The sequence below is a fragment of the Salvelinus alpinus genome, chromosome 8, assembly GCF_045679555.1.
Source record: "Salvelinus alpinus chromosome 8, SLU_Salpinus.1, whole genome shotgun sequence".
In the NCBI taxonomy this organism is placed as follows: Eukaryota; Metazoa; Chordata; class Actinopteri; order Salmoniformes; family Salmonidae; genus Salvelinus; species Salvelinus alpinus.
This window is the reverse complement of record NC_092093.1, coordinates 63,978,596-64,002,466: the sequence shown is the minus strand read 5'-3', so window position 1 is coordinate 64,002,466 and position 23,871 is coordinate 63,978,596. Positions and strand designations below refer to the sequence as shown.

Below are 23,871 nucleotides of genomic sequence, written 5' to 3'. Positions count from 1 at the left end.
GTTTGGAGCCACCAAGATTCTTCCAAGAGCTGGCAGCCAGGCCAACCTGAGCAATCGGGGGAGAAGGGCCTTGGTAGGTGACCAAGAACCCAATGGTCACTGACAGAGCTCCATAGTATCTCTGTGGAGATGGGAGAACCTTCCAGAAGGATGACCATCTCTGCAGTGCTTCACCAATCAGGCTTTTATGGTAGAGTGGCCAGATGGAAGCCACTCTTCAGTAAAAGGCACATGACAGCCCGCTTGGAGTTTACAAAAGGCAGCTAAAGGACTCTGAGACCATGAGAAATAAGATTCTCTGGTCTGATGAAACCAAGATTGAACTATTTGGCCTGAATGCCAAGTGTCACGTCTGGAGGAAACCTGGCACCATACCTACGATGAAGCATGGTGATGGCAGCATCAAGCTGTGGGGATGTTTTTCAGCGGCAGGGTAGGGAGACTCGTTAGGATCGAGGGAAAGATGACCGAAGCGAAGTACAGAGCTCCTTGATGAAAACCTGCCCCAGAGTGTTCAGGTTCACCTTCCAACAGGAAAACGACCCTGAGCAAGAGTGGCTTCGGGACAAGCTGCTGAATGTCCTTGAGTGGCCCGGACTTGAACCCGATTTAATATCTCTGGAGAGACCTGAAAATGGCTGTGCAGCAATGCTCCCCATCCAACCTGACAACGCTTGAGAGGCTCTGCAGAGAAGTATGGGAGAAACTCCCTAAATACAGGTGTGCCAAACTTGTATTGTTATCCCCAAAAGACGCGATGCTGTAATCGCTGCCGAAGGCGCTTCAACAAAGTCCTGAGTGAAGGGTCTGAATACTTATGTAAATGTGATATTTCTGTTTTATTTTTAATAAATTTGCAGACATTTCTTAGTCTGTTTTCGCTTTGTCATTGTGGGGTATTGTCTGTAGCTTGGTGGGGGGTTTTGGAGGGGGGAATTTAATCCGTTTTAAAATAAGGCTGTAACAAAATGTGGAAAAAATCAAGGGGTCTGACTACTTTTCGAAGGGACTTTATATCCGTCATAGTTCACAATGCACGGGCAGAGAAGTAGAGGAGACTCGGCATAGAATGTTTATCCCTGAGACGCAATTTGCTCTATAGTAGGAAGTGAGATATATACGAACGACATGGTATAAAAAAATACAATGTCATACCTGACTGTTCAATTTGTGTACAGTATGGATCAATCCTGCTTGATCCGTCAATCATTCAAATCACATTCCATGACTTCGTCCCAGTACACATTTTGATTGGATCATAGCTCGAATCTCTTGATTCCCGATCGTTCGTCTTAGTTTACTTACGCCCCCTTCTCCTTACCACTTGAATTTGTGTTAGATTGTGAGTGGAGTTTATTGCCAGAGAGAACCAAAGTTTTGTCAGGAACGAAATCCCATAATGGGGAAACTACAGGTAATTTGCTAGCTTATTATTTTTCCCAACTTTTCCAGGGGGTTTTCTGATTGCATTTTTGTTCAAGTCTAGCTAGCAAGCTTGACATGTACCCAAGCTACTACATAGTGATCTAGCTAGCGAGCTAACGTCTGGGTGGCTGTTTGTTTAGCTAGCACAATATAGTTATACCATGTACTGTGAGTGTGAACCTGTGTTTTACGTCATTGTCGCTTAAATTCACTATCAAAATAGGGCTTATCTTCTGTGAAACTACTCCAACACCAGGATAGCAGTGCTAATGAGATAGCTACGTAGTTCTCGGCCCCCTAGCTACTACGTAGCTAACGTTACTTGGAAAGTATAGGTTGAAAATGGGGATGTTAGTGGGTTAACTACATTTGAATTATTTTCCAATCGAACGCTATCCATTGCCCCCAATATGTTGAGTTCTAAACATATTGTCAGAATATTAATTCATTATTTTCAGCTTATGTTAACTGGGAAAACCGATTCACACAGCGTTGGACTAAGCTCATTGTTTACATGAAACTTGGCAATGGTCTGCATATCTTGTCCCATATTGTTGTGATGAGTAAAGGCAGCACAACATGAGGCTACTTGAATTTGGAAGTTTTGTTGTTGCTCAACAGCCTTGTCAGTTATGATCCGTTATTTATTTGTAATCAATGTTTTTTCTATTGTCTAGTCATACCTCCTCACTCATTGGTCTCTTATGACTGTTTGGGTTGCAGGTCGGCCAGGGAAGGGATTTAATGTTTGGACTGCGAGGGTGGTGACCAGGCAGTAGATTAGGCCAGGATGCCAGAGATGACAGAGAACCAGACTCCTGGCCATAAACCACGGTAAGGACAAAACAGGGATCCTTCTGACCAGTGTTACGTCTATGGGAAGGATCCCTTGGCGTATGTATTGTCAGCGCTTTACCACAGAAACACATGCAGTCTTCTACATTGATATGGGTATCGTTTTCAGACACACAACATTAGCTAACCTCTTCGTTTTCTCTTGCAGGAAGAAAAAAAACAAGGAATCTCACAATGCAGGTGAGATGTTGTTTTAGTGTTTTTCTGTAGTTTTTCAGTATTTTGTGGGAATGACTCGCTAAGGTTTTGTTTTTGTCCTTTAGTTGAGAGACAGCGAAAAGAGAAGATCAACGCTGGAATTAACCGTATTGGGGACCTTCTACCCTGTTCCCAGGCACTGAAGCAGGTAGGCCTAACCCATAGTCACACACACACACACACACACACACACACACACACACACACACACACACACACACACACACACACCTTAGTGTGTTTTGGACCAAACCATAGAACTTACAGGCTTGGTTTGCTTTTGAAGGTGTAGTATTTATCCTTTGGTCTGAAGCTATTAGTTGGTCTTGTCTGTGAAGATCCTGTTGTTATAGTGCCATCTGTTTTGACTTGTGTTTGTATACATGTAAATCCCATACTGACATCCTCCCTGTCTGTCTTTAGAGTAAGAACATGATCCTGGACCAGGCCTACCGTTACATAATTGAGCTACAGAAACAAAAGGACGCCATGCTTCTCAAAGGAGGAGACCTAGTACAAGGTGAGATGAGAGTTTGTGTGACATTTACAGGTATGTTTTGACGGTGCAGAAGTATTTCATTCCTTTGAGTGTGTTTTCTTATGCGTTTGCTTGCATTTGACAGTGTTTGTGTGTATGTGTCTGAATGTTTGAGAGTCCTGTGTTGATGACCACTAATCCTTGTTGTCTCCTATCTCTGCAGCTGAGGAGATCCGGCGGCTGCGGCATCAGCTGGACGAGCTGCGGAAGGAGAGCGGCCATTACATTGAGCTGCTAAAAGCCCACGACATCAACTTCCTGGACGACCCCTCTGTCCACTGGAAGGGCAAGTTGCGCTGTGCAAAGGTTGCCAAAGTAACGCCCACTCACCAGCTCCCCAAAAGAATGATTGTCTACTCCAATGGGAATGTGATACGCCCAGCAGGAAAGGAACCTAGTCCAGCCTCCGATCAGGGGAAGCAACATGCTGAGGCTGTGATTGTTCAGTCATCTTGTGACATTACAGCAGGGGTAAGGGTGAACAGGGTTCTTAAGCACGTCAGCGTCCCTTCCTCTGCCCCTCCGCTCCTCCCTGGGGCAACCCTTGCCCCTACAGTGTCTATACCTGGCATCAGGCTGGTGGAACAGTGTGTAGCAGAGGCACCTTCAGCCCCAAAACTGCCGCCCTCTGTGTCCTACTTCACCCTCCAGGGTCTCTGCCCTCTCCCGACTGTCACCACCGCCTTGCCACAGCAGCCCCAGCCTGCCACCCCAGCCCCTAGTCTCACCGTCGCAGCCAGTCTGGCCACCCAACTCCCTCTCCAGCCTGTCCCCAGCCTTACAGCCCTTCCCCAGGTTATAACCACCCAGAACACTGCCAGCAGGACTCTGAGTTATACGACTATCCCCAGCAGCTCAACCCTCCTCAGGGCCAGTGCAGCAGGGAGCACACAGACCACCTGGACTACCCTACAGCTGGCTGGGAACACAGTGCAACCTGTCTGCCAGTCTCTCTCCACACAGGAGACTAGCGCCACTGGGCAGCAGGTGTCCGTATGCCCCACAAGCACTAAACCATCAGTTCAACCCATTCATATTCAAATGAGGCCACAGGTACCCATACAGCCCCAGGCACCCATCACTGCCCATATCCAAGCCCAGCCCCCCATACAGAGGACACCCCAGCTACGGCCAGCTATCCTTGCCCAGCACCAGCCTCAGCCAGTCATGGCCCCCAAGCCACAGTGTGCCATCCTCCCTCAGTCAGCCATAATGCCCCAGCCTGCTGTGGTAGCCCACTCAGCTATGATGTCACAACCTCAACCTGCTGTACTACAACAGGCAACAGTCCTCCCCCATCCACAGACTGCCCTGATGAATCAGCCACAGCCCCACCCCCAGACATCTGTGATGCCCCTCCTCCAGACCATGCAAGTATTGCAAGTAAACCCTGCAGGGACAACGGTTGCTAGGGTAACGGCTCCTCAGAACACTAACAACCCGAATGTTGTCATCCTACAGCAGACCAATCCCTGCTCAGCCCAGTCGGTTGTCAGGGAGGACTTAACCAATCAGACGCCTTGCCAGCACATCGTCATCATCCAGGCCTCCAATCAGCCTCCACCTGCTCCTCCTCAGAACCCTCAGGTTGGCATGGTGCCCACTACAGCACCTGTCATGCCCAATCAGATTGTCGCAACCAGCTGCCCAACTTCCACCACTGGGCAACAGATATTTGGGGGTAAACAGTTGGTCCACATTCTACCCCGTCCTGTCCCTCAAACCCAGGCCCCCCCGGTTCCCCCGACCCCTCAGACCATCACTGTGAACGGCCAGGTGTTTTCCCTGCAGCCCATGAAGACCTCGGATAAGTATGGTTCTCAGGGTGGCCAGAGCAGTCTCCAGCTGATCCAGCCCACCACTGTTGAGGAGCCCACCACCAACGTGGCTCTGCACACCCTGGGAGCCCTCAGCAGTCTCAACCAGAGCATCTCACAGGGCATGCCGCCATGCATCTCCACCCAGAGTAACGTCCAGCTGACCCTTGCCCCACCATCCTACTCTATAGTGCCACAACAGCCATCTTCTGTCACGGTTTCAGAAGCTCCACACAGTTCCCCTGTCAGTCAGATCTCGATCCCCAGTGTGACTCCACCCAGAACAGGTCTGGAGGTGGGTACAGGGAAGGCCTCGCGGAGACAGCCTGGCACAGCTTCAATGCCCAGAGCTAAGAGAGCCACCACCAAGAGGACCAAGTTGGTTAGGAAGAAGGAGCCTAAACAGGGACAGACTAGTCGTACTGTCACCATTGCAGCCAAGCCAGTGGCTGTAACAGGGGACCGTCAGGAACAAGAGGCCACTGTGGCTCAGGGAATCCCATCCTCTGCTGCTGGGACAGTACAGCCAAAGCCTGGCCCTGTCAGCACCACAGTGAACACATCCTCGGTTAGTAGTATTGAGGCTTCCACACAGAGCAGACCTGTGAGTAGTGTTGGCTCTCCACAGTCCACACCTAAAGATGGTAGTGTCAATGCTGCTACACATAGTGGGCCAACTGTCTCCAGTGCATGCACAACACAGAGTAGAACCTCTGTGGCAAATGCCACTAGTGTCACTCCGTGTACATCAGCAGTCGGTATCAGCTCCACACAGAGTCAACTCATTATCACTAGTGTTGTGAGTCTATCTGCAGTCACCACTATCACGTGTGCAGCAGATACGCCTACAGTCAGTGCTATTGTTTCTTCCCAGAGTAAACAACCTGCTGTCGCCCCTAGTGACAGCTCCACTCACCTTAGACCTATAGTCACACAGAACAGACAGCCTGTCACTACTGTCAACACTGTGCAAGCTAGATTAGCTGCCACCAATGGCAGTTCTAGACAGAGCAGATCTATGCTGACCAGTGCCTTTTCCACAGAGACTAGATCCACATCTACGGGTGTGACGTCGTCAGCAGCATGTCGACCCTCAGTCAGCACTGTAAGCTCAATAGAAAGTACACCAATGGTGTCTCTCCAGTCTGCTCAGCTCACCTCATCAATGGGTCAGACCAAGCCAGCTAACAGCCAGGAGTCTCAGCCTACAACCCAGACCCAGTCCCAGCCTTTGGCTTTTCCCTCGGTCCCCTCCACTCCAACCCCCTGCTCCGGTGCACTGTCTTTCTCTTCAACCTCTGTAACAGTCCCCATGACCATGCCATCAGAATACAGGAAGCGGGTCACCTGTAATAGACCCTCGAACCAGCAAATGACCATGCCCACTTCCACCCCCAAACCATCCCATCGTGCTGAGCTGAAAGTGACAGCGGTGTCAGGCAGGGAGAAGGAGCCTCAGGCAGAAGGCCACCCCAGCGCAGCGATGGAGAAAGGGAGTGTGAGGAGTAATGCAGCGCCCTCTAGAAAGGACTCCACTCTCCCACAGCAGGTGTACACACTAGACAACGAGGCCCCGGATCAGCCTCAGGCTCCCAGCAGACAAACTGACTCACCCATGTCTGGTGGAGCAGGTGGCGTAATGGGCTTCTCTGTGGCGTCCATGCTTCCTACTGGCCACAGTGTCAGTTCCTCGCCGAGTCATTTTGGACCGTTTACTTTTACCACAGAGCAGGCTGATATCCTGGCTATGTTGGAGCAGGACAGTCCTGGGAGGAGGGTGGGGGGCTGCACCGTGGACAACCCCACCGGCTCCACAAACAACCCAACGCCTGCATGGGAACCCAACCCCAAGTCCCAGCAAGCCTCCAGCAGCAAAGAGAGGGGGGCTGGACAACAGACGAAGCTCACCAAACAGATGGAGACTCCAGCGGCTAAACCCCCATCACAGGTGTCTGTTAGGGGCCAGGCTGGAGAGGTAGCAGGCAGTGCAGCCAGCGGAGCCAGACATCCACAGAACCTCTCCTACTCCCAGTCCCAAACCCAGAGCCAGGCCCAGTCTGGTACTGCCAGCACCCTCAGTGTCAACAACCTGATCCGGCCCAGCTCCCGTCAGCAGCAGGCCTACCCAGGCTCCCCCAGTCTGGCTGGGCAGCAGGGCTCAGTCCCATCCCCTGCGGGGAACTCAGTCCATGTCTCCCAGCCCTCCACCCCTGGCCTTCCTCCCTGCTCGGGCTCAGTCCAGCTGAACGAGTACACTCCCCTTAAGAGTGCCCAGATGAGGCCCCAGGTGGGGGTGGGTGAGCCACGACACATCAAGGACGTGTCCAAGCGGCCAGCCCAGGACGATGTGATGCTGTCCAGCAGTAACAAGCGACATAAGACCTGCCCATCGGCCTCCAACGTGGGATGCATGGAGGTCAAACCCCTGGACCACAGCCAGATGATGGTACCCCAACTTCCCCCTACCTCCTCATCCATCATGACCAGGATCAACCCTGATGGAGTTGGCACCCTGTTCTCAGGCAACACCTTCATGAGTACGGTGCTTAGACCCACCGAGAGCCACTGTACCCCCCAGCTGCCCGTACAGGAACACAACCAACCAGGTGTGCTCCACCTGCCTCAGGGCCACCCCCAGCATGGTGCACCCCAGCTGGGCCAACACCTCGGGGGGAACCCCTACCTGAAGCAGCAGCAGCAGCAACAGGAGCACCAGAGGCACCACCTGTACCAGCTCCAGCACCACCTGACCCAGCCTGACCCTGCACAGCTCCACAGCCTCCACCAGAGGGCGCTGCAGCAGGAGCAGCACGTCCAGAAGAAGCGGGTGCTGGTTGGAGGGGGTCATGGCGGCCCTCCTGTGGGCCTGCAACAGAAACAACACCACCTGGAGAAGACTGGAGTTCAGCAGCATCATCAACAATCACACCAACAACACCAACAACAGTCTCAACAACAGCACCAACAGCAAACACACCAACAGCAGCAGCACCAACAACAGTCACAACATCAACAGTCTCATCAGCAACAGCACCAACAGCAAACACAACAGCAACACCAGCAACAAGCCCAGTCACAGCAACATCATCAACAACACCCTCAACAGCAGAGCTCCCACTCCAGACACCAGCACCTCCAGCAGCAACAGATCCAGCAGCAGCAGCAACAACAACAGCAGCAGCAGCACTTTGGGTCGCGGCACCAGGAGAAGAGCTGTGAGGGCCAGCCAGGACCAGCAGGACCCAGAGCTCACCACAGCAGCCACCTGGCCCCGCAGGAACACCTCAAGGTACAGGAACTACTGAGGCTGTCTTGAATGATAGCCATAAAATGATAGGATTACATTTACTTTGCCTACGTACTCTTGCTATTCTATGGTAGTATATTGGTGCTATGCATGATAAAGCATGTTTTTGTATTTCATGTGTTATCTAATTAAGCAATAAAGCCTGAAGAGGTGTGGTATATGGCTAATATACCACCGCTAAGGGCTGTTCTTAAGCACGACGCATCGCGGAGTGCCCGGACACAGCCCTTAGCCGTGGTAAATTGGCCATATACCACAAACCCCCAAGGTTCCTTATTGCTATTATAAACTGGTTACCAATGTAATTATTAGAGCAGTAAAAATACATGTTTTGTCATAACCATGGTATACGGTCTGATATACCACAGCTGTCAGCCAATCAGCATTTAGGGCTCAAACCACCCAGTTTATAATATCAAATCATTTATTCTCTCCTATCCCCTCCCTTCAGTCTGGTCAGGACCACAGTACCATGCAGAGGCTGATGAGCTCTAGGAACCTGGAGCAGCAACTGACTTCCCAGCCCAGCAACCCTGCCTCTCGGCCCTCCGACCTGGGCTGTGCCCCCTCGCGCCAGGAGCGCCACCGGGTCTCCAGCTACTCAGCAGAGGCTCTCATTGGGAAGAGTTCCTCCACTGGTGAGCAACAGCAGCGCATGGGGCTCCATCTCCAGGCCACCCGCGGTACTACACAGGAGCAACCAGACCTACGGGGCTACCTGGACACATCCAGAGTGAAGGGCAACGTCGCACATAACCCTCAGAGCAGGCTGCCCCCAGACCACCCTGGTTCTGCAGACGTCCAGAGGATTTCTGAGTGTCCTCCGTTTAAAACGCTGAGCGGTGCTGGAGGGGGGCATCAACTGGGGGGCTTCGAGGTCCAGGTGTCCCGTGGCGGGGACATGACGCCTAAATCAGGTCCTTCCTCTCAGAGAGGCCCTCAGGGGCAGCAGGGTGGCTTCCGAATGGGACCGGGGCCTCCAGGGGATGGGCGACCCCGTGGTGGGTACAGTGGACCCCATCCTGGGACACAGGGGGTGCATATTGGTGCTCCAGGGCTTCCTCTGGACCAGGAGGCGTGTCAACAGAGCTTCATGCAGAGTCTCCTGGAGCAGACCAACCACCAGAGGGCAGTCCAATGCTGTCCTCCGGTCAGTATGGAGTACGGCTGTGTGCCTGGCAGCTCTGCAGGGGACATGCAGGCTAAAGCATCCAGCCCCAGTGTTCCTTCCACACAGAAGGCCTCAGCTATGAGGCTTGGGGAGGGCAACAAGGGCCACATCCCTCAGGGTAGTGGGAACATGGGTGCCCACCCAGGGGTACGGACAGGCCTCCCCCACCCCCCTACCCCCCACAGCAGCTCGGAGCCAGGCCGCACCCCTGCCCCCTCCAGACCCCCCACCTCAGTCAGCCAGCGCTCCCGCCACATCACCCAGGAGGCCCAGAGCGGGAAGCTGAGGCCTGGGGAGCGACCACGGTCAGGCAGCCTGAGACCTGGGAATCCCTTTGAGCCTGACGTCCACCTGCTGGGTCGACCACAGTCAGGGAGTGAGGCGCGGCGCAGCAGTATCGTCCGCTTTATGGCAGACAATGCCCAGGTTGCTGGGGACAACAACCTTGTGCCTGACCAACACCTGGCCCAGAACTTTGGCTTCCCCTTCATCCCGGAAGGAGGGATGAATCCCCCTCCTATCAACGCCAACTCTACCTTTATCCCTCCTGTCAGCCAGCCCAACTCCTCCCGCCCCTCGGCCCTGCTACCCGTAGAGCCCCAGAACACCTTACCCTCCTTCTACCCCTCCTACCCCTCTGCCGCCCACCCCAGCGACATACCCCTCCAGTACTTCTCCAACCAGATGTTCACCAGCCCCGGCACCGACAAGAGCAGCTCTGCTCCCCTCAACAACCGCTTCGGCTCCATCCTGTCCCCCCCGCGCCCCGTAGGGTTCGCCCAGGCCAGCTTCCCCCTACTCTCAGACATGCCCCCTATGCCCATCAGCAACTCCTCTGGCATTACCCCACACCTGTCCAACTTCAGCCTCACCTCGCTGTTCCCAGAGATCGCCACAGCAATGCAGCCTGATGGTTCTGCCATGCCCATGTCCCCCCTGTTGTCTCTCTCCAACACTTCCTCTGCAGACTCGGGCAAACAGCCCAACCGCCCCGCCCACAACATCAGCCATATCCTGGGGCATGATGGGAGCTCTGCCGTGTAGCTAAGGGGACTTGAGGTGCCAACATGGTAGTCAGGAATGTTCTGTTTCCTTTCCATTTCATTGAGAAATGTGTTCAACTGAATTACGTGGAGAAATGTCATGGCCAATTGAATTGACAGGAGTTCCAACTCTTTTGTGTGGATTGAAGCGGTTGTAAGGGCTGCTGATCGGTTCTGTATGTTAGCTGACTTGGTTGGTATCATGTTATTATTCATGGTTAGTGAACCTACTCTCACATTCAACTGTTTTCTACTTTGACTGCCTGTCAGTTCAATTGATACCTTAACATGGCATCGGATGCCCGAGTTACTGAAGTCATAGCATTTCACTGAGCATTCCCCTCCCATACATCTACGATGGGGGAAATAAAGCTTCTAAACCATATGGTTTGCAGATGTGTCCGACGTATCTGCTTGTAACATGCTATGAAGAGTTTTGTACTTTCATTGACTGTGACATTAACATTGCACAACATTCTAAATGTAGTAACTTAAAATCATGGTGGCTGTACAGGACCATTTGTGTAGAGCTATTTTGTAAATATATTTCTTATGACAATTGTTAGTATAATATGTATGTATCTGTAAATAAATAAAGTTGATTTATTAACCTTTATTTATTGTTAAACTTGGTTTGTTTCAGAAACAGGATGTCCTCCAGATATCACTAGTTTAACAGTACTGTATGTGCCTTCAGTTGAGTGAGGGACAAATCAAAGCAAGCTATCTGAAATGGCTGCTTGCGAGAATTTTTGCGATTACACCTGCTTTATTTCAATTCCCTACAAACCGCAAACCATTGAACAGGGTTAAAAATGAAACGCGAAAACAAAGGTGATTTCATTATAAGCTTTATTTACATGCAATAGTGCTCCAGCCGGTGTAACCATGACAACAGCTACACACAAAGATGGATTACAGATTCAGGAACTCCTTCATTTTGATCTCCGATGCCTCACAGGGAAGGCTAATACTGATGCACCAATGTGTGAGGGAAGGATAATATTGACGCAGCCGTCAAAGATCCCCTCACAAGGCAGTCATTTGGATTAGTGACCAGCAGAAACAGACTGTCATTTCAGTCAGCTTGTGTGTGACTAGGTAACAAAACTTCCAGAATCTTTCCCATTCAGTGATTAAAAACAAAAATCAGGCTCCTAAAAATAAATAACTATACAATATATTTCTTTGTACTCTAAACTACTGAAGGCAGAATGATTTTAAGTTGCATACATTTAATACTTTTGATGAAAAATTAATTTCTGTTATTTCTATATGAAACGGCGGACACTTGTACCATTATGACAACACTGAACAGAAGAGGGAGTATATACAACACAGGGTCAAAACCGATTGATACATCAGGGGGGTGTATAAAATGCATTTTCATTGAACATATTGAGGTAGTGCCCCCTCAAAAAGCTTGCTCTCTGTTCCTCTACTGAGCAGCACAACCCTGTCCATTGGTCTTTTTGAGTTTTTCTGACATGCGACTATCAGGATCGTATAATAACCAGATGTCTGAGTTGGAAATAAGGGGAACATAGTTCTACAGGGACTTAAAGCAGACTGGTAGTTGTGCTGCTGGTGCCTAGTCAGAGAAACAGTGGCCAGGCAGATGAAACCTTCAACAGAATGCGCTGACTCAAATCAGCACCAGGATTGGAAACACATCACAGATACTCCCCCTCCTTCCTCAAGGTATGCAGACATGAATATACAATCACATAGCAGGATTACAACATCTCAGATACTCCCCCTCCTTCCTCAAGGTATGCAGACATGAATATACAATCACATAGCAGGATTACAACATCTCAGATACTCCCCCTCCTTCCTCAAGGTATGCAGACATGAATATACAATCACATAGCAGGATTACAACATCTCAGATACTCCCCCTCCTTCCTCAAGGTATGCAGACATGAATATACAATCACATAGCAGGATTACAACATCACAGAAACTCTCCTGTTTTTAGTGACAGGACATACAGATACATGTATTTTTCAATATGAACATATCCTTATATACAGCAAAACAATGTTTATGTACAAAAGCATAAATATATAAATATCTGTGATACAAAAATAAAGACTTTTTTGTTTTATGTTTTTCTGAGTGTTTTTCAAGCATCTGTTGAGTCTGAGGTCCCTTTTTCTCCCGCTGGTGTTTCACTCTGGAGTGGAAGTGCATCTTGGGATTCTGGCGTTGTAGCTGTTGATGTTGTCGCCGTGGAGTTCTCCTCCAGTGATAGCAGAGGAGAGGGAGAGCAGGGTAGAAGGTCTACACAGACAGAGAGGGGAAGAAGATACATGGTTATTTGACATCTGCAGTGGGAGTACACACATTCATGGCTGAAGTGTGAGGTGAATGCATACCTTTTCCTAACAAAGTTTTGTGAGAACAGACACGTACCTAGATTGATGTCAACCTCCCGTATGATGTCCCCATTGTAAAAATGGGCATTGCCCGTCAGGTCCTGAGTGCTGATTGGCTGTTCAGAGGTGTTGAGGAGCTGGAGGGTGGAGTCATCGGGCAGACAGCAGTCCTCACCGTCTCCAGGCTCACTGAGAGCGAGATGTTTGGGTGAGAATGATTATATATACACATGTAAACCCAACAGGAGGACTTTTGACTTTTGGTAGGCCGTCATTGTAAATAAGAATTTGTTCTTAACTGATTTCCCTAGTTAAATAAAGGTTAAATAAATAAATAAAATAAAAATAAACAGATGGACTGAAAAACTGTCTGGATGACTAACAAATTGAGGATATGTGAGAACAGTACTGTACCTACCTGTTAGAGTAGTGGTAGACTGGGGCGTGTCCATTTGACATGGTCTGTGCTAGCAGCGTGCCACACTCCATATCATACTCCACATCCTCCTGCAATAGGAACAAGAGACATCTGTTAGACTTCTGTTACACATGAAAAACAAATGAATAAGGTGCCCAAAGCTAATACGCTCCCAACAGAGATTTATTGGGCAGATGCACAAGACATGACCTTGACAAGCTTAACCTCCAAACGTTGATGGAACTCACCTGGCGTAGTCCTGGCAAACGGTGTGTGGGGTAATGGTGTTTCCCATTGGGCGTGCACTCTCTGTTAGGGGGGTAGATGGTGTGCGGTGGGGGCAAATGGGGGTCCAGCGGGCAGTGGCCAACCAGAGCCAGGCCCTGCAGAGGCACCATGGTATACTGGCATGAGGAGACAGGGTGCGCCACGGCTGGGAAACACAGGTCTGATGTTTGCTCTGGAGGGGAGAAAACACAATCACTGTTGTTAGATATGGACAAGACTGACACACGACAAGAATGTGGATATGAGGGAAGAATTGAGGGAATTATGAATTACTAGTCAATTAAAAATTGCAGATTGGTCAATTCAGATGGACAACTGTTCATCACAACAATTGTGATGCCTAAGGGCTCTACTCAATCTGTAGCGCTGAAGAGCCGCTTTATAGCTCAATTGACAATTAAAGGCAATGTTCCCGTGGTCGCGGAGTCCGCATTCACGGTAAACGCTGCATATGACGGCTCAATCAGAAATTATCTTTACATTTTAACGCTGATCTTCCGCATACATACATTGGCGATACGGATTGAATCCAGCCCAAAATCGTAATTGATCCAACAACTACTACCACTGCCCTCCCATCATCATCATCATCATCATAACTACTAACTCTGTTTGGCCCAGGCTCTCCACAGGCAGAAGGGGATGAAGGCTACAATGATGAAGACGAGGGCCCCCAGGACCACACCCACTATGAGGTAGGGGAGGTCGCTGGGGCGGGGCACAGGCCCCCCGGGGTGCTCTGGTCTCTGGGACGACGCCTCCGATGGAGAGGGCCGCTGGTTCAGACGAGCTGGGGGGTCAGAGGGGTTTGTTTACTTGATATAACAACATGTATTACAGTCAGGCTATCAAATTCATTATATGAAGAATTACACTTTTGTTGTTTATTGGATAGGATAGCAAGAGAGACAAGTTAGAGGAGACTGGTGGGAGGAGCTGTAGGAGGACGGGCTCATTGTAATGGCTGAAACGGAATTGATGGAACGGAGTCAAACGTGGTTTCCATATGTTTGATACTGTTCCATTTATGTCATTCCAGCCATTACAATGAGCCCGTCCTCCTACAGCTCCTCCCACCAGCCTCCTCTGGCTGCAGCAGTATGTGTGTTCTGGAGGCTTAGACTGCTGGACCACCCTAGCCACGTATGGTGTTTTTTAACAAGCATGCTATAGTGTTCCTTGTCCTCACCTCGACCCCTCCAAAATGCCTGTGATGTGTGGTTGTCCCACCTGGCTGTCTTAAGATGAATGTAAGTCTCTCTGGATAAGAGTGTCTGCTAAATGACTAAAATGTAAATATAAATGTAAGTCTCTCTGCTAAATGACTAAAATGTTAATATAAATGTAAGTCTCTCTGCTAAATGACTAAAATGTAAATATAAATGTAAGTCTCTCTGCTAAATGACTAAAATGTAAATATAAATGTAAGTCTCTCTGCTAAATGACTAAATGTTAATATAAATGTAAGTCTCTCTGCTAAATGACTAAAATGTTAATATAAATGTAAGTTTCTCTGGATAAGAGCGTCTGCTAAATGACTAAAATGTAAATATAAATGTAAGTCTCTCTGCTAAATGACTAAATGTTAATATAAATGTAAGTCTCTTTGCTAAATGACTAAAATGTAAATATAAATGTAAGTCTCTCTGCTAAATGATTAAAATGTTAATATAAATGTAAGCCTCTCTGCTAAATGACTAAATGTTAATATAAATGTAAGTCTCTCTGGATAAGAGCGTCTGCTAAATGACTAAAATGTTAATATAATTGTAAGTCTCTCTGCTAAATGACTAAAATGTTCATATAAATGTAAGTCTCTGCTAAATGACTAAAATGTTAAAATAAATGTAAGTCTCTCCGGATAAGAGGGTCTGCTAAATGACTAAAATGTAAATATAAATGTAAGTCTCTCTGCTAAATGACTAAAATGTTAATATAAATGTAAGTCTCTCTGCTAAATGACTAAATGTTAATATAAATGTAAGTCTCTCTGCTAAATGACTAAATGTTAATATAAATGTAAGTCTCTCTGCTAAATGACTAAAATGTTAATATAAATGTAAGTATCTCTGGATAAGAGTGTCTGCTAAATGACTAAATGTTAATATAAATGTAAGTCTCTCTGGATAAGAGCGTCTGCTAAATGACTAAATGTTCATATAAATGTAAGTAACTCTGCTAAATGACTAAAATGTTAATATAAATGTAAGTATCTCTGGATAAGAGTGTCTGCTAAATGACTAAATGTTCATATAAATGTAAGTCTCTCTGCTAAATGACTAAATGTTAATATAAATGTAAGTCTCTCTGGATAAGAGCGTCTGCTAAATGACTAAATGTTCATATAAATGTAAGTCTCTCTGCTAAATGACTAAATGTTCATATAAATGTAAGTAACTCTGTTAAATGACTAAAGTGTCAATATAAATGTAAGTATCTTTGCTAAATGACTAAATGTTAATATAAATGTAAGCGTGTGTCACCAAGATGACTATGAGATCTGCTCACCTTTAGTTTCTAAGATAACCACGTTGCCAAACTCGCTCTCTCCCCCCTCGTTGAAGCTCTGCATCTTGATGTCGTAGGCCGTCTCAGGCTGCAGGTCAGTGATAGAGTGCCAGTAACGGTCCCCCTCCACCACGTCCTTCTTATAGTCACTGTCGTTGTCACTGTCTGTCGGCCGGTAGAAGATGTAGAAACCGTAGACAGGGGTGTTGTTGACGGCAGTGTACTGTGGAGAGAAATAATATGAACGGTTTAATGTTAGCATAACAACAGTAACAAGAGTTATAGCCATACTTATATCACGATAACACACACACGCGCACACACACACACACGCACACACACACACACACACACACACACACACACACACACACACACACACACACACACACACACACACACACACACACACACACACACACACACACACACACACACACACACACACACACACACACACACACACACACACACACACCCTGTTCCACTCACCGTCCATTTGAGGATGATGGTGGTCTCGTTGATGGCTTCATTATAAGTGATGTAGGGTCCGTCTACAGGGCGTTCGTTGGGCCTGCCACCACCCACCACCGTGTAGGCCTTAGAGGGGGCACTGGGGGGGCTGGCGCCAATCACATTTACCGCCAACACACGGAACTTATAGGACATGCCTACAGGGAAACAGAAAGCCCGCGCGGGTTAAACTAACTAAACACCAGTTACACTGCCTCTGTGTTTCTCCATTCACACTAATGGTTACCATCTGGTCACCATGTTGATTACAGTCATTATTTAAATAGCTAGGATTATGATGATGACTGATAGTGTAATGTCCATGATAATGAGAGTCATGCTAATGATGATGACGCCATTTGTCATAATGAGGAATAACATTATGATGGGAACGACGATGATGATGGTGATGAAGCTCACCTTTCTCCAGGCCAGTGATCTCCACAGACAGTCGTTGGGGGGGGATGTTAGTGACGGCCTCCTCCCACTCCCCTCCTCCCTTCCCCTTCAGCTTCTTAAACTCCACTCTGAACGACTGGATGGGGAAACCACGGTTACCGCGGGGGATCCATGTCACGTACGCAGATGTCTCAGTCGCCATGGAGATGGTGGGCTTATCAGGGGCCTCGGGAGCTGTGGAAAAGTGATCGGGGTTAAACGGACATCAAATCTAATATTGTTCCATATTAAGGCACACAAGGACAGACACTCTCAGAAACACAAAAGCCCAAACATGAACAGACACGAGCAGGTACAGTAACAAACTTACAAAGACTTACTGTGAGCTCATCCTTGAGTGTTAAAAGTGAAAGAGAGATCAAGACAGGTCACGTGTTAGTACAGAGTAGAAAGGTGGGGGTTAACAGTCAAACAGCTTGATAAGGGCTCTGGCAGGATGTTAGAGATCTGTGTGTCAACTATGTAACAACCACACTGGTTAGTTAGAGTGACAGTAGCTGAGGGGCAGGGGACTTACGAGAGAGGCGAGGTGATGGTACTGGAGGAGTTTTAGGGAGCTCGTTCTGACCTCCTGGACCCCTACGACCTGTTGGCACGGAAAAAACAAGAGTGTTTGCAAAAAGACACAAATACGGTAGTGGGATATATGATAATCATTGTGATGATAGATAGATGAATGGATGTACCTTTGCCTGTCCTGAAGGTCATCATGGCGGGTTGTCCCAGGCCAGCACAGTTCTTAGCAGACATCTCTACCTCGTACAGACTGGCTGGCTGCAGCTTGGCCAGGGTCAGCTTGTGGAGAAACCCAGAGATACTGCTGCTGGTCCACTCACCTGGAGGGTCCTCTATCTGTGTGTGTGTGTGTGTGTGTGTGTGTGTGTGTGTGTGTGTGTGTGTGTGTGTGTGTGTGTGTGTGTGTGTGTGTGTGTGTGTGTGTGTGTGTGTGTGTGTGAGAGAGAGAGAGAGAGAGAGAGAGAGAGAGGAGGCATCAGTCAGTGTGTGAGGATGATGTGAGAATGAGTCATGTCTGTAGTTGTAGACAAATATCAATCTACACTGAATGAGTGCAACATTGTGTGTAGAATACGTGTGTGTCCATAACTAGCCTGTACCTTTCTGTACTTGACGATGTACTCCACCACAGGAGAGCCTCCATCGTGGCGAGGTTTCCAGGTCAGATCATAGAAGTCAGCCTTGACGGTCCTGGGCTGGCTGAGGATGACAGGGGCCTCTGCCACAGAGATCTGCCCAGTCAGCTCAGAGCAGTCCAGGGTCAGCACGCTACCCGTGGCCCCAGGCTTCACTGGGACCTGCTCCCGCAGCACCTTGTCTGGGCTCAGTGGACGCAGGATGGAGGGCAGCTTCCCTGACCGAGACGGAACACCGGTTGGGACGGTGACCAGCCTGGCGGCAGCCTGCGAGCTTCCCACACCGTTCTCAGCCATGCACTGGTACAGGCCATCGTCCTGCGGGCCCACGTTGATGACACGCAGCACGCGGGCAGACAGGCGGTGGCGTGGTGACGAGGCCAGGGGGCGGGCGTTGTGGAGCCATACCACAGAGGGGGTGGGTTTACCCCTGGCCAGGCAGCTGAAGCGCACACTCTCCCCCCACGACACCTCCTGCTGCTGGAGCTCCATGGTCACCTGGGGAGGCTCTGCAGAGAGAGAATGGAGAGGGAGAGAGAGAGTTAGTCTGTGTGTGTGTCAATGAGCGAGAACACTGTAAGGTAATGTCTAGCATTTAAGCTTGAGTAATGGTTGATTGTGAGTGATGGTTGGTTGTGAGTGATGGCTGGTTGTGTGGGAGTGAGCTTGATTAAGTATGTCTGTATCGGTGTGCGTGCCAGCATGTGTGTTCATGTGTATGTGTGTGTGTGTGTGTGGGGCTGTGCCGTGCAGAGACAGGCCAGTCAGTTGATGGTTGACTGGTCGTGACGAGCCAGAGCTCATTAACGCTACAGCAGCACACACTTTAATTAGGGGCTGCTGCTGAGAGGAGGCCCCACAACTCACTGGAAAAACAGTCATCCATAACCCAGTCCTGCTCAAGTCCTCCACACACACTCTAAAATAACCCTCTATATTATATATATACCAACAGGGCTCTGCCAAGCTCACACACACACACACACACACACACACACACACACACACACACACACACACACACACACACACACACACACACACACACACACACACACACACACACACACACACACACACACACACACACACACACACACACACAGCCCACTCTTCTCTCGCTCCACCAAACGTGAGTCAGTCTAATCATCAAGTCAACGACGCAGACAAAACTCTCTTCACAAAAATCCCCTAAAATGGAGCGACTCCATAAGTTTCAAATCCTTTCAGAACTATTAATTTTGTACCCATCATACATTCATCTATTCCAGAGCTAGCACACCTGATTCATCTTGTCAACTAATCATCAAGCCCTTGACTAGGTGAACCAGGTGAGCTAGTTCAGAGTTACAACAAAATGGTGAAATGTCTGTCGGTCCCCGAGGAGAGGTTAGAAAACCACTGTTTTAGAGGAACAGAAACACACATAACACCTCATCCTAGTATCATCCTACTGAACCCATATCATCCTACTGAACCCATATCATCCTACTGAACCCATATCAACCTACTAAACCCATATCATTCTACTAAACCCATATCATCCTACTAAACCCATATCATTCTACTAAACCCATATCATCCTACTGAACCCATATCATCCTACTGAACCCATATCATCCTACTAAACCCATATCATCCTACTAAACCCATATCATCCTACTGAACCCATATCATCCTACTGAACCCATATCATCCTACTAAACACATATCATTCTACTGAACCCATATCATCCTACTGAACCCATCCTAGTATCATCCTACTGAACCCATATCCTTCTACTGAACCCATCCTAGTATCATCCTACTGAACCCATATCATCCTACTGAACCCCTCCTAGTATCATCCTACTCAACACATAAGTGAGGACCAAAGTTTGGGGATATATATATTTTTTTACACACACAGGTTGGCACTACTCACCGAACACCTGCACGTCATACAGCACAGTAGCAGCGCTCTCTGATCCGATGCCGTTGTCAGCGTGACACATGTACGTCCCTGAGTCGCCCTCGCCCGCCGCGTCGATCAGCAGGTTGCTGAGGAGGAAGCGCGTGTTGTTATGGAAACGCAGGTCCTGACCGTCCTTGGCCCATGTGACTTGCGGGGTCGGGATGCCGCTGGCCACACACTCCAGGACCAGACGCTGTCCCTTAGTGACCATGATGGTGCGAGACACTGGGGGGTAGATGATACGGGCCGCCTCCGACGTCGAACCTAGAGAGAGAGATGGAAGGAGGGAGAGAGGGAGAGAGGGACTGTGTTTATGCAATGGGTTGTTTTTCAGTGAAGCATCTCACTGGCCTTGTTATAATCGTATTAAGAGGTATTTGAAAGTTACAAATCCCATTACTTAGAAACAAATCAAATTAGCTAATAAAATTACTAAATTTGCCTGGGGGGTTTCTAAGCTAACATATGGAATTGTTTTAAGATGGTCATACCAAGGATCATTTATCTATTTGATTTAGAATGTTAAGACCTCTTAAGGTATCACATTTATTTATTTATTATTATAGGATGAAACATTTAATTTGGTATTAATGCTATTCGCCAATAGCAACGCACTGAATAGCAGATTCACTACATGGAGCCACAGATAGTAAGAGATTGTTCTTTAGTGTCTGTCTTATATCTTAGAGATAAAAGACAGATCAGGAAATTATATATAGATTTGTACATGTATTTATCCCCTTTTTTTAGGTACTAAACTATCTCAATATACAGTACCAGTCAAAAGTTTGGACACAGCTAAGGGTTTTTCTTTATTTTTACTATTTTCTACATTGTAGAATAATCAAAACTATGAAATAACACATATGGAATCATGTAATAACCAAAAAAGTGTAAAACAAATCAAAATATATTTTATATTTGAGATTCTTCAAAGCAGCCACCCTTTGCCTTGATGATGGCTTTGCACACTCTTGGCATTCTCTCAACCAGCTTCATTAGGTAGTCACCTGGAATGCATTTTCAATTAACAGGTGTGCATTTTTAAAAGTTAATTTGTGGAATTTCTTTCCTTTTTAATGCATTTGAGCCAATCAGTTGTGTTGTGACAAGGTGGGGATGGTATACAGAAGATAGCTCTATTTGATAAAAGTCCATATTAGGTCAAGAACAGCTCAAATAAGCAAAAAAAATAATCTGTCCTTTAGTCTGATGAGACCAAATTTTTGATTTTTGGTTCCAACTGCCGTGTCTTTGTGAGACGCAGAGTAGGTGAACGGATGATCTCGGCATGTGTGGTTCCCACTGTGAAGCATGGAGGAAGAGGTGTGATGGTGTGGGGTGCTTTGCTGGTTACCATGTCAGTGATTTATTTAGAATTCAAGGCACACTTAACCAGCATGGCTACCACAGCATTCTGCAGCGACACGCCATCTCATCTGGTTGCGCTTAGTGGGACTATCATTTGTTTTTCAACAGGACAATGACCCAATACACCTCCAGGCTGTGTAAGGGCTAGTTTGACCATGAATGATAGTGATGGAGTGCTGCATCAGATGACCTGGCCTCCACAATCACCCGACCTCAACCAAATTGAGATGGTTTGGGATGAGTTGGACCGCAGAGTGAAGGAAAAGCAGCCATCAAGTGCTCAGCATATGTGGGAACTCCTTTAAGACTGTTGGAAAAGCATTCCAGGTGAGGCTGGTTGAGAGAATGCCAAGAGTGTGCAAAGCTGTCATCAAGGCAAAGGGTGGCTACATTGAAGAATCTAAAATATATTTTCAATCAATCAATTTTATTTTTATATAGCCCTTCGTACATCAGCTAATATCTCGAAGTGCTGTACAGACACCCAGCCTAAAACCCCAAACAGCTAGTAATGCAGGTGTAGAAGCACGGTGGCTAGGAAAAACTCCCTAGAAAGGCCAAAACCTAGGAAGAAACCTAGAGAGGAACCAGGCTATGAGGGGTGGCCAGTCCTCTTCTGGCTGTGCCGGGTGGAGATTATAACAGAACTATGCCAAGATGTTCAAAAATGTTCATAAGTGACAAGCATGGTCAAATAATAATCATGAATAATTTTCAGTTGGCTTTTCATAGCTGATCATCAAGAGTTGAAAAACAACAGGTCTGGGACAGGTGGCGGTTCCATAACCGCAGGCAGAACAGCTGAAACTGGAATAGCAGCAAGGCCAGGCGGACTGGGGACAGCAAGGTGACTCTTTTTTTTTTTTTTTCTCTTTTTTTTTCACCACGCCCGTGGTGACTCTTTTTTTTTTTGATTTTGATTTGTTTAACACTTTTTTGGTTACTACAGGATTCCATTTGTGTTATTTCATAGTTTTGATTTCTTCACTATTATTGTACAATGTAGAAAATAGTAAAAATAAAGAAAAACCCTTGAATGAGTAGGTGTGTCCAAACATTTGACTGGTACTGTATACTTCCATAATTTTTTTAAACTGGTACCGGGGACCTTCAGACAAATCTGAGACGTGTGGTCATCCTAGAGCAAAACGGAGAACGACATCATGTTCGTGAGAGTCCCATCTTTTCATAAAGTGGTCATAATACTTTGTGGCCAAAACATTATGAAGCTACAGACCTGAGAAGACTGATTTCCGGGATGTCTCATGGTCTGACAAACACCGCTCTAGCTCTGCCACCTTTCACCACAGATGCGGAAGGGCGATATCGGCGGATTGAGACTCAGCCCAGGCAAAAACACTGATATCTCTAGCTTAAACAGACGTATTTTGATGGGGATCTTTTTTATTGTTATGTTAATTAGATTTCCGCAGGGCGCGGAAATTGTAGGCCAAGAGTTAAATGATCGAAATGACTTTGTCAATTAGACATTTACAGAGGAAGGTGTGTATGCTGTATCTGTTCATGGTCAGTGTTTAGTCGTATTTGGTCGTGATGTGCTCACTCACGGCGTATGCGCAGGCGGTCAGTGGAGGTGGAGGTCTTGACCTCCTGTGTGACAGGGTTGTAAGCAGCACACTTGTAGGGCCCCTCGTCGTCCAGAGTGGCGTTGGCTATCTGCAGGTTCCCTGATGGCATGATCAGGTAGTTCCCTGTTGACACAAACAGACAGGGGGTGGCTTTAATCATCGAGGCTGGGCTGGCTGGGTATTGGTACTGGTCATTAGAACTGATCCGAGAGACAATTCTGTGGATGTTATCCTTGGGCATGGACATATATATATAATATAAAATTGTTTTAAAGTCCCAGATCAGTATTTTAGGAAAGATAGTAAGTTGAGTAACCTGAGCAGGCAATAGCAGTAGGCCTACGAGTCTCTTTCAACAACAGAGTGCACTGTCAGCACCAGCCACAGGGAGGCACCCTGGAGTTTTACTGAGAGCCAGCCAGTAAACTCTCTTCAATGTGGTTATCATTTCCCGCTCTCTGATAAGCCACACAGCCCTGCCTACAGCCCGATCTACAGCCCTGCCTACAGCCCTACATACAGCTCCCAGCCATCTATATACCAGCCACAGAGGAGTGGGGATTTTTTTCTCAAAGAGCTCAAGAAATAAATGGTTGCAAAACAAACAAGAGTATTCCCATGTTTCAACATTCCCCAGATAGAGCTGCCTTATCTGCAGTTTTATGATGGGCCAGATAGCAGGATAGATACAGCATTCCAGTAATCCAGGGAAAGAGATAGTAAAAGAGCGAGAGAGAGAGAGAGAGAGAGCGAGAGAGAGAGAAATTACTAATGAGAAGGACAGAGAAAGAAAGAGGGGGGAGCGAAAGAGAAAGAATGACAGAGAGAGAAAGTACTAATGACAATATCATAGAGAGTAAGAGGAGAGAGAGCGAGGGATAGAAT

The 23,871-nt window shown here is 47.7% G+C and overlaps 2 protein-coding genes across 2 annotated transcripts in view; one reads left to right on the top strand and one right to left on the bottom strand.

Annotated features, from left to right (window-relative positions):
- Positions 1–1,270: 1,270 nt before the first annotated feature.
- LOC139583463 (basic helix-loop-helix domain-containing protein USF3) lies at positions 1,271–10,970 on the top strand. The gene is made up of 7 exons (XM_071414584.1): positions 1,271–1,414; positions 2,149–2,259; positions 2,429–2,460; positions 2,544–2,626; positions 2,902–2,998; positions 3,180–8,122; positions 8,592–10,970. Exons 2-7 carry the CDS (start codon positions 2,216–2,218, stop codon positions 10,353–10,355), a joined length of 6,963 nt encoding a protein of 2,320 aa, XP_071270685.1. The 5' UTR covers positions 1,271–1,414; positions 2,149–2,215; the 3' UTR covers positions 10,356–10,970.
- A 219-nt stretch (positions 10,971–11,189) lies between these two features.
- boc (BOC cell adhesion associated, oncogene regulated) overlaps positions 11,190–23,871 on the bottom strand; it is a 58,456-nt gene continuing 45,774 nt past the window's right edge. The window contains exons 5-17 of the mRNA XM_071414585.1: positions 22,966–23,109; positions 19,997–20,290; positions 18,037–18,581; positions 17,608–17,773; positions 17,439–17,507; positions 16,883–17,095; positions 16,442–16,620; positions 15,950–16,172; positions 14,049–14,231; positions 13,402–13,613; positions 13,154–13,242; positions 12,773–12,924; positions 11,190–12,640 (exon numbers count right to left, since the gene is read on the bottom strand). Of these exons, the coding sequence (XP_071270686.1) occupies positions 12,483–12,640; positions 12,773–12,924; positions 13,154–13,242; positions 13,402–13,613; positions 14,049–14,231; positions 15,950–16,172; positions 16,442–16,620; positions 16,883–17,095; positions 17,439–17,507; positions 17,608–17,773; positions 18,037–18,581; positions 19,997–20,290; positions 22,966–23,109 (2,627 nt within the window). The 3' untranslated portion in view covers positions 11,190–12,482. The remainder of the gene's footprint in view (positions 12,641–12,772; positions 12,925–13,153; positions 13,243–13,401; positions 13,614–14,048; positions 14,232–15,949; positions 16,173–16,441; positions 16,621–16,882; positions 17,096–17,438; positions 17,508–17,607; positions 17,774–18,036; positions 18,582–19,996; positions 20,291–22,965; positions 23,110–23,871) is intronic.

Coding starts and splice junctions, on each gene's coding strand:
- LOC139583463 (XM_071414584.1), top strand. CDS start 2,216: ATGCCAGAGATGACAGAGAACCAGACTCCTGGCCATAAACCACG. Junction 2,260..2,428: donor ACTCCTGGCCATAAACCACG/GTAAGGACAAAA, acceptor TTTCTCTTGCAG/GAAGAAAAAAAACAAGGAAT. Junction 2,999..3,179: donor AGGAGGAGACCTAGTACAAG/GTGAGATGAGAG, acceptor CTATCTCTGCAG/CTGAGGAGATCCGGCGGCTG.